Source organism: Cebus imitator, unplaced genomic scaffold (genome assembly GCF_001604975.1).
Source record: "Cebus imitator isolate Cc_AM_T3 unplaced genomic scaffold, Cebus_imitator-1.0 Scaffold979, whole genome shotgun sequence".
NCBI lineage: Eukaryota > Metazoa > Chordata > Mammalia > Primates > Cebidae > Cebus > Cebus imitator.
In genome coordinates this window covers 104,821-119,882 of record NW_016108294.1, presented here as the reverse complement: position 1 = coordinate 119,882, position 15,062 = coordinate 104,821, and the positions used below count along the sequence as shown (strand labels likewise).

At 54.9% G+C, this 15,062-nt stretch overlaps 2 protein-coding genes across 8 annotated transcripts in view; one reads left to right on the top strand and one right to left on the bottom strand.

Moving 5' to 3' along the window:
* Positions 1-710: 710 nt before the first annotated feature.
* On the bottom strand, positions 711-4,547 carry HCST (hematopoietic cell signal transducer). Of its 5 annotated transcripts, none has more exons than XM_037735822.1 (4): positions 4,378-4,547; positions 1,560-1,622; positions 1,080-1,211; positions 711-863 (listed from the first exon to the last, which is right to left on the bottom strand). In XM_037735822.1, exons 1-4 carry the CDS (start codon positions 4,406-4,408, stop codon positions 823-825), a joined length of 267 nt encoding a protein of 88 aa, XP_037591750.1. In that variant the 5' UTR covers positions 4,409-4,547; the 3' UTR covers positions 711-822. The 5 variants fall into 5 exon arrangements, with proteins under 5 accessions (XP_037591750.1, XP_037591751.1, XP_017376692.1 ...); XM_037735823.1 differs by having other exon boundaries at positions 1,599-1,622; positions 4,378-4,544; XM_017521203.2 differs by lacking the exon at positions 4,378-4,547 and adding an exon at positions 2,924-3,727 and having other exon boundaries at positions 711-860.
* Positions 4,548-4,892: 345 nt separating this feature from the next.
* The window catches only part of NFKBID (NFKB inhibitor delta), a 12,203-nt gene continuing 2,033 nt past the window's right edge, over positions 4,893-15,062 (top strand). The window contains exons 1-11 of one of the 3 annotated variants that reach the window (XM_017521199.2): positions 4,893-5,096; positions 6,711-6,814; positions 6,993-7,053; positions 7,595-7,812; positions 8,364-8,554; positions 8,635-8,740; positions 8,928-9,074; positions 9,198-9,249; positions 9,333-9,481; positions 13,932-14,048; positions 14,369-14,533. In XM_017521199.2, the coding sequence (XP_017376688.1) occupies positions 7,660-7,812; positions 8,364-8,554; positions 8,635-8,740; positions 8,928-9,074; positions 9,198-9,249; positions 9,333-9,481; positions 13,932-14,048; positions 14,369-14,533 (1,080 nt within the window). In that variant the 5' untranslated portion in view covers positions 4,893-5,096; positions 6,711-6,814; positions 6,993-7,053; positions 7,595-7,659. Of the gene's footprint in view, positions 5,097-6,117; positions 6,815-6,992; positions 7,054-7,594; positions 7,813-8,363; positions 8,555-8,634; positions 8,741-8,927; positions 9,075-9,197; positions 9,250-9,332; positions 9,482-13,931; positions 14,049-14,368; positions 14,534-15,062 lie in introns of those variants that run through there. The other 2 variants (XM_037735821.1, XM_037735820.1) reach the window with 2 other exon arrangements.

Sequence of the window (15,062 nt, the reverse complement as noted above, 5' to 3'; positions counted from 1 at the left end):
TTGGGGAAGCAGGGTAAAGGAAATAAACAGGATTTTGTGACTGGCTGGAGTATGGGGGGAAGAAACTACAGAGGGGAAATTGAGAAATGCCTCCCTGAGGCAGTGACGTGAGCTGAGACTTGAAGGCAGAGGAGATCTAGGGGAACAGAGTTTCAGGCAGAGGGATCAGCACATCCACTGGCCCTGAGGTTGGGGCGCAGTGGTGAGCCAGAGGAGAAGGGGAGCCATTGAATGCACTTGAATAAAATCCAGATCTCTTCCGTGGCTCTAATGCTGAAGAAGCTGCCAGGGGCCTTGTAGGGCACTGGCAGAAGGCTGGATTTTATTTGGTGGATCCTTTCCACTGATGGCCCCCATCCCTTTAGGAGCTCCAGGGTCAGAGATCGGATGTCTACAGCGACCTCAACACACAGAGGCCGTATTACAAATGAGCCCGAATCATGACAGTCAGCAACCTGATATCTGGATCCAGCCATTCCTGAAGCCTACCCAGCAACTCATTCCAACTCCTACCACCATAAAGACCCACAGGGTGCTGTCCCCAAGAGACCAGACCTCTCCCCAGTGCTGTCCCCAAATAAACATGAAGTGCAAAAACATGATGCCAGATCCCAGGGCTGATGGGATGGGGACATGTGGGATCCTGAGGGGGTCTTGGATCCAGAAACAGTTCATGGGAGGAGGCTTCTTTGAGGAACAATACAACGGCAGGTATTTCAATTGCTTTATTTTAACCCAAAAGCTGGGGCGGGAGGTTCCTGTGCCACCACACACCATCCAGGATGAGAGGGTCAGAAGGCAGAGGTCTGAGTTGCAGGAGGGTCAGCCCCTGCCCGGCATGTTGATGTAGACTTTGCCATCTTCTGGGGATAGGGGAGAGAAAGCATGAAGCCTGACCACCCACATATTCACTTCCTTAGGGACCCCCTGCTTCAGGGGTTTCCTCAGGGGTTCCCCCAGGCACCTCGCCCAGGGTTTCCCCAGCACCTCCTCCAGGGCTTCCCCAAGGGTCCCCTCCCTGGGACCCCCTCCCTAGGGACACCACACACCCTCCAGGCCCCTCCCACTCCTGCCCTCACCTTGGGCGGGGCTGCGGCGTGGGCGGGCGCACAGGAACACCGCCCCAACGATGAGCAGTGATACCACCGCGTCAGCCGCCACGAGCCCTGCCAGGAGCGGCAGAGAGAGGGGCCCACATCCGGAACAGGAGCCTGGAGAGTGGGGGCCGGGACAGGGAGACAGCTCAGGTTCTGTGTTCTGGGGCTGTGTTTTGGCCACAGGGAGGAGAGGAAGTCCCCCTGAGGGGCGGGTCCCACGTTCTCTGGGGTTGCCATTGGGGAATGAAAGGGGAGACAGATGCAGAGAGCCTGGGGTGCCCCAGGACCCTTGGAGCTGTGCAGTGGGCACATGGGGTACTCCTAAAAAGAGGCTGGCGGTCACTGATTCTGGGACTCGGAGAGGGACACAGATCCTCTGATTTGGGGACGGGAGGTGAGATAGTGACCTGAGAGCCACTGGGGTGTTCTGAGAGCCTCTGGTTTCTGGGATGGACGAGATACCTGAAGTGCCGGGATAAAAGGCAGGGAGGGATCTCTCACCTGGGGTCGTTTGAGCTGCAGCCACTGTGGAAAGAGAGAAGGGGGATGAGGGTGGAGAGAAGGTCCATGAAACAGCTGGGCACAGTGGCTCACACTTGTCATCCCAGCACTTTGGGAGGCTGAGGCAGGAAGATCGCTTGAGCCCAGGAGTTTGAGACCAGCCTGGGCAACATAGTGAGACCCTGTCTCTGCAATACAAAAATTAACTGGACGTGGTGGTTTGCGCTTGTAATCCCAGCTACTCTGGAGGCTGAGGTGGGAGGATCACCTGAGCCGTGATTGCGCCACTGCATTCCAGCCTGGACAGCAGAATGAGACCCCATCTCAAAACAAACCAAAAAATAAGATGTAGGAAAGGAAAGGTACTGTCCTGAGAAGTGACCTCCACGCTGGAGAGATGGAACAGGGTCACATGGGAAGGGAACTCCCAGAGACACAGAGAGTGACAAGAAATTGAAAGTGGCAGCAGAGACCCGCCCATGAGAAGGGGGCACTCACAGGCAGCTCCTCTAGAACTCCCTGCCTTGGCCGGGTGCGGTGGCTCACGCCTGTAATCCCAGCACTTTGGGAGGCCAAGCTGGGCAGATCATGAGGTCAAGAGATTGAGACCATCCTGGCCAACACGATGAAACCCCATCTGTACTAAAAATACAAAAATTAGCTGGGTGTGGTGGTGCACGCCTGTAGTCCCAGCTACTTGGGAGGCTGAGGCAGGAGAATTGCTTGAACCCGGGTGGCAGAGGCTGCAGTGAGCCGAGATCGTGCCACTGCATGATCTGGGCAACAGAGCAAGACTCCACCTCAAAAAAACAAAAACAGGCCGGGCGCTGTGGCTCACACCTGTAATCCCAACACTTTGGGAGGCTGAGGCAGGTGGATCACAAAGTCAGGAGTTCAAGACCAGCCTGGCCAACAAGGTGAAACCCTGGCTCTACTAAAAATACAAAAATTAGCTGGTTGTGGTGGCACACACCTATAATCTCAGCTACCTAGGAGGCTGAGGCAGGAGAATAGCTTGAACCTGGGAGGCGGAGGTTGCAGTGAGCTGAGATCACGCCATTGCACCCCAGCCTGGGTGACACAGCGAGACTCTGTCTCCAAAACAATAAAAATAAATAAATAAATAAAACAAGCAAACAAAAAAAACTCCCTGCCTCACCTCCTCCCGCCCCCAAGGACCTAGGCCCTGAAGCCAAATGGATCTCCCAGAAGGGAAGGGGCACAGGGAGAAGAACCCCACTTTCAGCACCCGTCCCTGTAGACGTCACCCAAGCACCCCTCTCACAAATGCTCTGCCTACTATCCCCTGTAACCACTGGCTCTACCTGGGAGCAAAAGCAGGAGAAGGATGTGACCCAGAAGGACCATGATGGGCTGGTGTCTGGCAGGGGTCTGGCAGAGGACTGTGGTCCAGAGAAGTCCCGAGGAACCGTTAGGGAGCAGAGAAGTAGCAATAGCGGATGTCACCCTGCTGGTGTCAAGACCATCTACTTCCTGTGCGTGTTGAGGGGGTGTCTCTGTTGTTGCCTTTGGTGAACTAACTCAGAGGGAGGGTCAGAGAGACCAGGGAGGCTGCTGTGCTGCTCCAAGTGGGAATGACAGGTGGCCCAGGGTGTGCTGGCTAGGGAGATCTCGAAATATTTTGAAGGTAGGGCCAACAACGTTTACTGATGAAGTGGATGTGAGTGTTTGAGAGGGATCCAGGACAGCCAAGCCTTCTGGCCCGAAACGCTGAGAAGATGAAGCGTCCATCGGCAGAGAGGAAAGGAGGGGAAGTGGGTTTGCGGGGAAAGTGCCGAGGTTTGGGCACAGGGAGTTGGAAATGCCTGATAATCTCCCTGTGGAGATGCTGAATGACCTCACTGCATTTAGTAGTTCAAGGGATAAGGATGGTCTGGAAATGTAAATTTGGGGGTTGATGGCTTATGGATGGTATTTAAAGCTGAAAGACTGGGTGAGATCACCAAGGAAGTGAGTGCAGACAGGATCCCGCCCCCATCCCAACACACACTGAATGGGGGAAGGGGAGGAACCTTGCCAGGGAAATGGAGAAGGAGGAGGGAGTAAGGGAGGAGACCCCGGAGAACATGGCATCTTGAAAGCAGGGGAGAGGCTGCCGAGGTGGCTCACGCCTGTAATCCCAGCACTTTGGGAGGCCAAGGCGGGAGGATCACCTGAAGTCAGGAGTTCAAGCCAACATGATGTAGTGAAAACCCATCTGTACAAAAATACAAAAGTTACCCGAGCGTGGTGTCGGGCGCCTGTAATCCCAGCTACTCAGGACTGAGGCAGGTGGAGGTTGAAAAGACCTGAGATGTTGCCACTGCACTCCAGCCTGGGCCACAGAGTGAGACCTTGTCAAGAAAGAGAAAGAGAGAAAGAGAGAGAGAGAGAGAAAGAAAGAAAGAAAGGCAAGCAAGGCAAGCAGGGGAGGAATAGGGCCCACGTGGTCAGCGCTGTGAAAGGTCACCAAGTGAAACTGAGGGTGGCTTCCACTGGAATGTCAGCTCCAGGGCTGGGAATTCCTGCCTGCTTAGTTCCCAACACGCAGCCAAATGCCTTCTCTGCTGCAATCAATTATTTTAAATGATGGATGAGTAAATGAAACCAGACCTCTGAAAAGGCTCATGTAGGGGAGAGGGAGAAGTTGAGCCACACCCTCTACCCTTACCCACAGGCCCTCCCTCTGGGAGTCTAACGCCTAGTACCCCCCTCCCTCCGGACTCAGTAATAGTCTCCCTACTCCTACCCCTACCTCCATCCCCACTCCTACTTCTACCTCCGTGGACAGGGCCCAGGAAACAAAGCATTCAGCAACCCCTTGGACAGAGACTCAGAAATCCAGGCCCCAGCCAGGTGCTATACCTCAATCCTGTAATTCCAGCATTTTGGGAGGCCAAGGCCGGCAGGTCACCTGAGTTCAGGAGTTGGAGACCAGCCTGGCCAACATGGTGAAACCCCATCTCTACTAAAAATACAAAAATTAGCCGGCGTGGTGGTGGGCCCAGGTAACTGGGGAGGGTGAGGCAGGAGAATCGCTTGAACCGAGGAGGCGGAGGTTGCAATGAGCCCAGATGGCGCCATTGCGCTCCAGCCTGGCGACAGAGACTCCTCAAAAACAAAACAAAAGAAATTCCAGTCCCCACCCCCCTGCGCCCCAGCGTCCCCCTCCTCTTGGAGCCCAGTACCCTTGGCTGCTTCAGACCAAAGATCTGGACCCCAGCTCCCTCCTTCTCCGCGGACTCTGGAGTCCGCCTCCCAAGTCCGCCCCGCCCACTCAAGGGCTGCGTTTGCCCAAGCGCGACTCGGGGACTCCCAGGTCTGTGGGCGGGCCCTGCCCAGGACTGGGTGGTGCCAGAACCCCTAGTTTAAAAACTCGCGGGTAGTTGACCCAAGATCGGGGACCCGGCGGCGGCTCCGCGGGGGAAACAGCGAGGCTGGCGCAGCGCCGAGGCCGCGGCCCTGGGGGCCCGCAATCCACGCCACGGAATCCCCGAGGTAATGGGTGCGGGTAAGGCGCGCTCAGCCTCCTAAGAAAGTGAGGGGCTGAGGATCGAAAGACTCCTGAGCTCCTGAGGGACGGAGCTGGAGCGTCAGTCCTGGGTCACGAGAGTGAGGGGTGTTTGGAGGAGGAGGGGTCCCGGCCTCCTGGATTGTGACGGAGGGGCGGCTGCGATCCCGGACTTCTGGGTCCTGGGGGCGCAGGGGACTGGGGATCCAGGATCGCGGGTCCCCGAGGGTGAAAGGGCTGGGAGGCTGGACCCCTGCCTGGGTCCTTGGAGGTGCTGGGGGTTGCTGGCAGCCGAGAATCGCCCTAGAAGGAGGGGCTCCCGGACTGAGTGCCGGGGGGCGTCGTTGCTTAAAATCGGTGAGGGTCTCTGTGGGGAAGGGTCCGGAGCCTGGCCTTAGGGTCTATGCTGACGGCGAACCTGCCTCTGCCCAGCCCTTGGATTTTCGGATCGCCACTCGTGCGGGGCTGAGCAGGAATTCCCCTTTCGCGGGGATTCCACTAGCGCCACGCTCGGCCGCGCGCCCCGCCTCGGAGCAGGACACCTGGGGTGAAAGAGGGGGGAAGGGGAGAATGGAAGATTCCCTTGCGCGAGCGCCTTGGCGTCAGCGCGCCGCGTCCGGGCTGTTTCCGAGCCGCCCCCTCCCGCCCCACCGCAATCCCCGCTTAACTCTTCCTCCGCCGGAACCCAGGCGCGGAAGGTTGAGGGTTTTGCCTTTCTGGGTCGTAGGAAGGAGTTTGGGACCCAGGGCTCCCAAATCCTAGAGAGGAGGGGACTGAGGGTCCAGACTCCTGGGGCCTGAAGAAGAGACTGTATGGGTGGGACTTTGTTTTTTGAATAGAGTCTAGTCGTCCCGGCTGGAGTGCAGTGGCGCGATCTTGCTCGCTGCAACCTCAACCTCCGCCTTCTGGATTCAAGTGATTCTCCTGCCTCAGCCTCCTGAGTAACTGGGATTACAAGCTCCCGCCAGCACGCCTGGCTAATTTTTATAGTTTTAGTAGAGACGGGATTTCAACATGTTGGCCAGGCTGGTGTCGAACTCCTGACCTCAGGAGATGCGTCCGCCTCGGCCTCCCAAAGTGCTGGGATTACAGGCAAGAGCCACTGAGCCAGGCCCCTTGTGGGGCCTTTGTCTTCTCGACATTCCTCGGAGAGGGGTGCTGGGGACTCCTGATTTCTAGAGGTATAGATTCTAGGGCAGAAAAATGTTGGGAACCTGAATGTGCCTCTAGGTAGTGACGCCTGGCACCCGCACCCCACCAACCCGCTGGCTTCAAAACTGGGATATCTGGGGGTGGAATTTTTTTACGGAAGTCGGGTGGCTGCTGCCGAGGGGTTCCCTCCTCCCCTTTCCCCACTTTCCGCGACGCTGGTGGAAAGTTGGGTCAGAGGGAAAGTGCGAAGCAGAAGGAAGGAAACGGCGGAGGCGGACGCCCCACCCCCATCTTCTAATGGCTTTGCAGGAGTCAGGCGGCATCTACTGCCAGTTTTTCCGCGCGGGAGGGCGAGGAGGGCGCCCAAACCCACTCCCCCCCCCGCCACACCCGCCGCATTTAGTTGACTTAAGGACCCTGATGACTTCCGCTCCTCCTCTCCCGCACAGTGAGTAGGGGTGAGCGCAGCCATTGTCCAACGCAGACTGTGAAGAAGCTTCTGGAAGAGCAGAGGCGCCGCCAGCAGCAGCAGCCCGACGCTGGCGGGGTGCAGGTGAGGCCAGGGAGCGACTGCTCTCAGGAGGTTCCCCCATGCCGTTCCGCAGGGACTCAGCGGCTTGCCTGCTGATGATGGGGTGGCCCTGACCTAAATGCCCTATAGGTCCGGGTCAGACCCGGAGGAACCTGCCAGATAAAGTCACCAGGGTTCCTTTTTGCTTTTGTCTCTACAGGGACAATTTCTCCCTCCCCCAGCGCAGCCCCTGACCCCATCTGTGAATGAGGCCGTGACTGGTAAGTTCCCTCAGCTCCTAGGCCTCCCCATCCGCCTTCCCTAAGGGACTCAGACATCCCAGCTCTCAGAACTTTGGGACACCTAGGAGTCAGGCCCTCATTCTTCCCTTTTTGTTTGAGACGGGATCTCACCCTGTTGCCCTGGCACTGGAGTGGGGTGGTGCTGTCTGGCTCACTGTAGCCTCCACCTCCTGGGTTTGAGTGATCCTCCCGCCTCAGCTTCCCAGGTAGCTGGGACCACAGGTGATGCCACCTTCTCTGCTAATTTTTTAAATTTTTGTAGAAACAGGGTCTGGCTATGTCACCCAGGCTGGTAGGCCCTCATTCTTGCTGGAACTCGTAACAGTCTGATTTCCTAGGTTCTGTCGGTCCTACAGAACCCCAGGGCCCAGTCTCCAGCCTTTTGAGTGTGCTAGCAGGCCAGGTCCTGGGCTCTTGGTGGCCCAGAAATACCTTGGGAAACACCAGGCCCTCTAGACCTGGCTGTGACGTCCCCAACTCTAGTAACCAGACCTGCCCCTGCCCCTCCTCTTACACGCAGGCCACCCTCCCTTCCCAGCACACCCGGAGACTGTGAGTTCTGGAGTTAGCAGCCTGGGTCCCCCCATGGGCTTTCCAGACTGGGACCCCAACACGCATGCTGCCTACGCAGACAGTCCCTACTCTTGCCCTGCTCCTGCTGCCGAAAGTTTCCTGCCTCCTGACTTCTACCCACCCTCGGACCCAGGGCCGCCGTGCCCATTTCCCCAGGGCATGGAGGTGAGATACAGAGTGGGTACAGGATGCTGAAGGGCCCCTAAAAATTCGCAGTTGCGCTCCTGCAGTATTCTGAGGTGTCCGGAGCTCGGTTACGGTCGCCTGTTCCAGGCCGGGCGTGGTGGCGCATGCCTATAATCCCAGTGCCTGGGGAGGCCGAGGCAAGTGGGTCACTTGACGTCAGGAGTTTGAGACCAGCCTGGCCAACATGGTGAAACTAAAAATACAAAAATTAGCTGGGTGTGGTGGCACTCGCCTGTAATCCCAGCTACTCCGGAGGCTGAGGCAGGAGAATTGCTTGAACTCGGGAGGTAGAGGTTGCAGTGAGCTGAGATCACACCACTGTACTCCAGCCTGGGTGGCGGAGTGAGCCTCTGTCTTGGGAAAAAAAAAAAATCTCCTTTTCCAGGTGGGCAAAACTGAGGACTAAAAGTCCGAGGTCACTTGGCACAGATGGGATACGCAGGGGCTCTGCATGCAGATGTGACAGTGTGGTGGATTGGGTTGGGGGAGTTCTCAGCTGATGGGCTCTCCCCACCACCTGTACCCCTCAGGACCCTCAGGACAGCCGGCTCTATGCAGGATCTTCCCTGCCACAGGCAGGGCCCTGGAGAGTTTCTGCACCCCCTTCAGGACCCCCTCAGTTCCCCGCTGTGGTCCCTGGACCATCCCTGGAGGCGGCCCGGGCTCACATGCTGGCTTTGGGGCCACAGCAGCTGCTGGCCCAGGATGAGGAGGGGGACACGTGAGTATGGGGGCGGGTTTGTCTGCAGACACTTGGCTTGGTGGGGGCTGTTCTTATGACTGTCCCCCACCTGTCCTCAGGCTCCTGCACCTGTTGGCAGCTCGGGGCCTGCGCTGGGCGGCGTACGCTGCGGCTGAGGTGCTCCAGGTGTACCGACGTCTTGACATTCGTGAGCATAAAGGCAAGGTGAGACCTGGGGCCTGAATGATCCTGGGTTCAGGGGAGGAGGGAGCCAGGGGCCTGGACTCCTGGATCCCAGAGAAGAGAGGAATGGGGGCTGAGCTCCTGGGTCTGAGGGGAGATGGGGCTGGGAGCCTGGTTTTCCAACGGGAGGGAACCAGGGGCCCAGCCTGACCTCTCCTGTGACCTGCAGACCCCTCTCCTGGTGGCAGCTGCTGCCAACCAGCCCCTGATTGTGGAAGACCTGCTGAACCTGGGAGCAGAGCCCAATGCCACCGACCATCAGGGACGTTCAGTCTTGCACTTGGCTGCTACCTACGGGCTACCAGGAGTTCTGTTGGTATGCCCAGCTGGCAGGTGGAGGGGGTCATCTGAGGGTAGACTGGTTACCCAGATTTTGGCTTCCAGAGCCAGGGGGCCGAAGGAGACCCTTACCCAGCACTCCAACTTCTCTTCCTCCCAGGCTGTGCTTAACTCCGGGGTCCAGGTTGACCTGGAAGCCAGAGACTTTGAGGGTAAGTTGGGTGTGGACAGGGCTGGTGTGGCTGGGCGGGGTGGATGCAGCAGATGCAGGTCCCTCACTCTCTCCATTCTGCAGGCCTCACCCCGCTCCACACGGCCATCCTGGCCCTTAACGTTGCCATGCGCCCTTCCGACCTCTGTCCCCGGGTGCTAAGCATGCAGGCCCGAGACAGGCTGAATTGTGTCCACATGTTGCTGCAAATGGGTGCTAATCACACCAGTCAGGTGAGCTGGGAGTGAGCGGTCGGTCCCTGGGAGATTGTATGGGATGGGGCCACCTGGATGTCTGGGAGCTCCAGACGGATGCTGACTTTGCCTCTTCCTTGGGCAAGTTACTTCACTTCTCTGTGCCTTAGGAGGTTTTTTTTCTTTGTTTATTGGGTTTTTTTTTTTTAGATAGGGTCTCACTCGGTCACCCAGGCTAGAGTGAAGTGGTGCAATCTCGGCTCATGGCAGCCTCTGCCTTCCAGGTTCAAGCGATTCTCCTGCCTTAGCCTCTTGACTAGCTGGGACTATAGGCGTGTGCCACCACGCCTGGCTAATTTTTTTTAATTTTTATTTTTAGTAGAGATGGAGTTTCATCGTGTTGGCCAGGCTGGTCTCAAACTCGTTACCTCAAATGATCCTCCCTGCTTGGTCTCCCAGAGTGTTGGGATTACAGGCGTGAGCCGCCACGCCCCACCCCTAGTTGTTAACTGGGAATGATATTACTGACCTTAGGGTGTGTTATCAAGCACTTACTATTCATTCATCAAGCACTGAGTTTCATCCATCAGCTTACTGAAACCTCACAAACACCCCTTGCTTGACATGTGTACTCTATTTTCTCTATTTTACTGATAAGGAAACTGAGGCATGGGAAATAAAAAATCTTTTTTTTTTTTTTTTTGAGACAGAGTTTCCCTCTTGTTGCCCAGGCTGGAGTGCAATGGTGCAATCTTGGCTCACTGCAACCTCTTTCTCCCAGGTTCAAGCGATTCTCCTGTGCCATCATGCCCTGCTAATTTTGTATTTTTAGTAGAGATGGGGTATCACCATGTTGGCCAGGCTGGTCTCGAACTCCCGGCCTCAGGTTATCTGCCTGCCTCGGCCTCCCAAAGTGCTGGGATTACAGGTGTGAGCCACCACACCCGGCCACAAAAATCTTTTTGAGACAGGGTCTTGCTCTGTTACTTAGGCTAGAATGCAGTGGCATGATCACAGCTTACTGCAGTCCTGAACTTGTGAGCTTAAGCGATCCTCCCACCTCAGCCTCCAAAGTAGCTGTGATCACAGGCATGCACCCCCATGCCTGGCTAATTTTTTGTAGAGGTGGGGTCTAACTATGTTGGCCAGGCTGGTCTCAAACTCCTGAGCTCAAGCGATCTTCCCACCTCTGCCTCGGGAAATGCTGGGATTTCAGGTGTGAGCCACTACAACCAGCCTAAAAAATCTTATAGTTTGTGTCAGAGAGGGGATTAGAACCTAGGCAGTCTGACTTTAGAACCCAGTTTTTAATTATGTTCTGTTCCTTTCCTGTGACAGTAGCTCCTTCATAAGCTGGCTGAGAGAATTAAACATCCACAAAAAACGTTTCTTTATTCATTTATTTATTTATTCAGACGGAATCTCACTCTGTCACTCAGGCTGGAGTACAGTGGCGCAATCTTGGCTCATTTCAACCTCTACCTCCCAGGTTCAATCGATTCTCCTGCCTCAGCCTCCTGAGTAGCTGGGACTACAGGCATGCACCACCACACCCAGCTAATTTTTGTATTTTTCATGGAGATGGGGTTTCACCATGTTGGCCAGGCTGGTCTCGAGCTCTTGACCTCAGGTGATCCGCCCGCCCCGGCCTCCCAATGTGCTGGGATTACAGGCGTGAGCCACTGCACTGGGCCTTGTTTTCTACTTTTTGTAGAGAGGGGATCTCGCTGTGTTGCCCAGGCTGGCCTCAAACTCCTGGACCCAAGTGATCCCCCTGCCTTGGCCTCCCAAGTGCTGGGATTATAGGCGTGAGCAGCTCTGCCCGGCTACCTATAATGTTTTAATAAGAAAAGACCATGCTCCTGTACTTTTAGACTTTACAATTTAATGGAAAAGGGAGGAGAAGATAAGTAAACAAAGAACTGAACATAATTACAAACCGGGATGCGAGCTGCCTAGGAAGAATAGGAGCTCTTAGACAATAAAAAGATTGGCTTTATATTGCGTGTGGCGCTCACAAGGAAGGTCGTTTGGAGGAAATTACATTTAAGTTGAGCGAGAAATGATGAAGAAGAAGAATTAACTGCGTGGTAGGGTTCTGGGAGAACTCAGACATCAAGGAGTATTTCTCTGAAAAAAGCACAAATAAAAATTTTTTTTGAGATGGAGTCTCGCTCTCTCACGCAGGCTGGAGTGCAGTGGTGCAATCTCAGCTCACTGCAACCTCCCGAGTTCAAGTGATTCTCCTGCCCAAGCCTCCCAAGTAGCTGGGACTACAGTTGTACGCCATCACACCCCGATACCTTTTGTACTTTTAGTAATAATAACAAATAAATTTTTTAAAAATAATAAAAGATGGCTGGGTGCAGTGGCTCAGGCCTGTAATCCAAGCACTTTGGGAGGCCTAGGTGGGCGGATTGCTCAAGCCCAGGAGTTCGAGACCAGCCTGGGCAACATAGGGAGACCCCCCCATCTCTACAAAAAAAAGTACAAAAATTAGCTGGGCATGGTGGCACATGCCTGTGGGTCCCAGGTGCTCAGGAGGCTGAGGTGGGAGGATCACCTGAATCCAGGGAGGTCAAGGCTGCAGTGAGCCATCATTTTGCCACTGCACCCAAGCCGGGGCAACAGAGTGAGACCCTGTCTCTCAACAACAGTAATAATAATAAAAATAAGAGATAACTCTTTTCCTGTAATTCCAGTGCTTTGGATGGCTAAGGTGGGAGGATCACTCGAGCCCTGTAGGTTAAGGCTGCAGTGAGCTGTGGTCCGACCACTACACTCCAGCCTGGGCAGCAGAGTGAGATAGGATCTCATTCTGTTGCCCAGGCTGGAGTGCAGTGGTGCAATTTTGGCTCACCGCAGCCTCTGCCTCCCAGGTTCAGGCGATCCCTGTGCCTCAGCCTCCTGAGTAGCTGGGATTACAGGCACGTGCCACCACGCCTGGCTAATTTTTGTATTTTTCGTAGAGACAGGGTTTCACCATGTTGGCCAGGCTGGTCTCAAACTCTTGACTTCAAGTGATCCACCCACCTCGGCCTCCCAAAGTGCTGGGATTACAAGCATGAGCCCCCTCACCCTTCCAAAAAAAGAGAATTTTTTAAACCTCAATATCATTACTCTGTCTTTAAAAAATTAAAGATTATATTGTAATACCCAATATCCTGGCTGTAGTCAAATTTGTTTTTGGCTATAAAATAATATTTTTTTCATTAAAAAAATCAAGATCCAAATAAGCACACATACTATGATGTTATATCGTTTCAAATCACTTTTATTTATTTTCTTAATTGAGAAGGAGTCTCACTCTGTCACCAGGCCAGGCTCGACTGCAGTGGCGCAATCTCGGCTCACTGCAACTTCCACCTTCCAGGCTCAAGGGATTCTCCTGCCTCAGTCTCCTGACCAGCTGGGACTACAGGCATGCCCCACCATGCCCAGCTAATTTTTGTATTTTTAATAGAGACAGAGTTTCATTCACCATGTTGGCCAGGATGGTCTTGATCTCTTGACCTCGTGATCTACCTGCCTCGGCCTCCCAAAGTGCTGGGATTACAGGCGTGAGCCACCACGCCCGGCCTCAAATCACTCTTAATCTAGAGATTTGGTTTAGTCTTCATCATTTTTTGGATGAGCAAACTAGGTGATTTTCTCCTGTTATGAGCACATAAAATGTTTAATGTTCATTATCATTACAAACTCCTTACAGACACATAAAAAGGTTTCATTTTCAAAATGTCTTTTATTTTCCTCCAAATATGATGGGAACAGCTCGATATTGTGGTGCAGTATTGTAATATTAGCTAGTCCACAGATTAATGTTGGCAGCTCCTGTGCTTGTAGATAAAGTACAGTCTCTGTGGGACGGGATGCAGTTTAATGTGTTGAATGGGTGTGGGTAGCCAGGGCAGTTGCTAACCCGGAGAAAAGGAGTCTCTTTCTCAGACACTTTGGTGGGAAATTGTCATAAGAAACGTACAGTTCTGGGAGGTGTATGGTGTGAATGGTACACCCTGAGACATAGTGTTGTGCAGTGCACAACACATACAACTGAATAAGGCACTCTTGGTGGGGCTTGCAGAGGAGGGCCAGCAACTTTTTTTTTTTGTTTTTTTTGAGACAGCGTGTTACTCTGTCACCCATGCTGGAGTGCAGTGGCATGGTCATGGCCCACTGCAGCCTTGAACTCCTATGCTCAAATGATCCTCCTGCCTCAGCCTCCCAAGCAGCTGGCACTACACATGTGCACCGCCATGCTTGGCTAATTTTTCTATTTTTTGTAGAGATGAGGTCTTGCTGTGTTGTCCAGGCTGGTCTTGAGCTCCTGGCCTCAAGTGATCCTCCTTCTTCAGCCTCCCAAAGTGCTGGGATTGCAGGCGCGAGCCACCGCACCCTGCCAAGGTCCAGGGTCTCTAAAAGCTCCTCGATTCTGTGGGAGGGTGTCTGGGTGTGAGGCTGGGCCTGACCTCTGCCATTCCCCTCCCCGAAGGAGATCAAGAGCAACAAGACAGTTCTGCACTTGGCCGTGCAGGCTGCCAACCCCACTCTGGTTCAGCTGCTGCTGGAGTTGCCCCGGGGAGACCTGCGGACCTTTGTCAACATGAAGGTGGGGGCCGGAGCTGGGAAGAGCAGGCTGTGTGGGATATGGCAGAGCGGGGCAGTGGGGTGTTATGGGTCCTGTGGGCTGTGGACGTGAAGGGGACGATGTGTGGGATCTGCAAGGGTATGTGTAGGAAGCAGATGTAGATTGCCCCGGAATGTGTAGGCCGTGGACATAGGGATGCATGCACCATGGCCGTGGCCAAGGGAGGTCTTCGATATGAAGGGACAAGTGTGAGATGTGGACAAGGCAGGAACTGAAGTGCAGTGTAGAGGCCTGGGCGAGCTGAGCCTGGATCCCCATCAGCCCTCCCCTTGCTGTTCCAGGCCCATGGGAACACAGCCCTTCACATGGCGGCTGCCCTTCCCCCTGGGCCAGCCCAGGAGGCCATCGTGCGGCACCTGTTGGCAGCTGGGGCGGACCCCACACTGCGCAACCTGGAGAATGAGCAGCCCGTTCACCTGCTGCGGCCCGGGCCGGGCCCTGAGGGGGTGAGTAAGCCCTGAGCCTGCCTGCGGAGAGGCCTCTGAGCTAACGGGATTGGCCTCCCTGCCCTACCCAATGCTCACCTTCAGAGAATGACTTCTAATCATGGAAGGTGACTTCAACCCTCACACAACTCTGACTTTCTAATGTGACCTCTGCCCTCAGTGTTTTATCCCTTACCCCAAAATGGTGACTTCTGTGATCTCTACCCCTCCCCTACCTCAAAGTGTGACCTGTACTCCCAACCCTGAATCTCGCTTGACCTCAAGGTGTGACCTTTGATCCCCAAGTGTGTCCTCCTACTCCTTGCCCCTAGCCTTGGGTCTTGACCTCAGATGTGACTTTTGGCCTCTTACCTGTTCCCTTCAATTCCCCCTCAATCCTCGCCCCCAGGTGGGAACCCCAGGTGGGAACCCCAGGTGGGAACCCCAGCTGGCAGCCCCTTTCCCTTCTCTGTAGCCCTGCTTCCTGACCCTTTCTCGGCGTGTGGACCCAGGCCTTGACCTCCTTCCCACATCTTTTTTTTTTTTTTTT

Coding starts and splice junctions, on each gene's coding strand:
- HCST (XM_017521202.2), bottom strand. CDS start 2,966: ATGGTCCTTCTGGGTCACATCCTTCTCCTGCTTTTGCTCCCAG. Junction 1,623..2,923: donor TCTCCTGCTTTTGCTCCCAG/GTAGAGCCAGTG, acceptor CTCTTTCCACAG/TGGCTGCAGCTCAAACGACC. Junction 1,212..1,559: donor CTTTTATCCCGGCACTTCAG/GTATCTCGTCCA, acceptor CCCACTCTCCAG/GCTCCTGTTCCGGATGTGGG.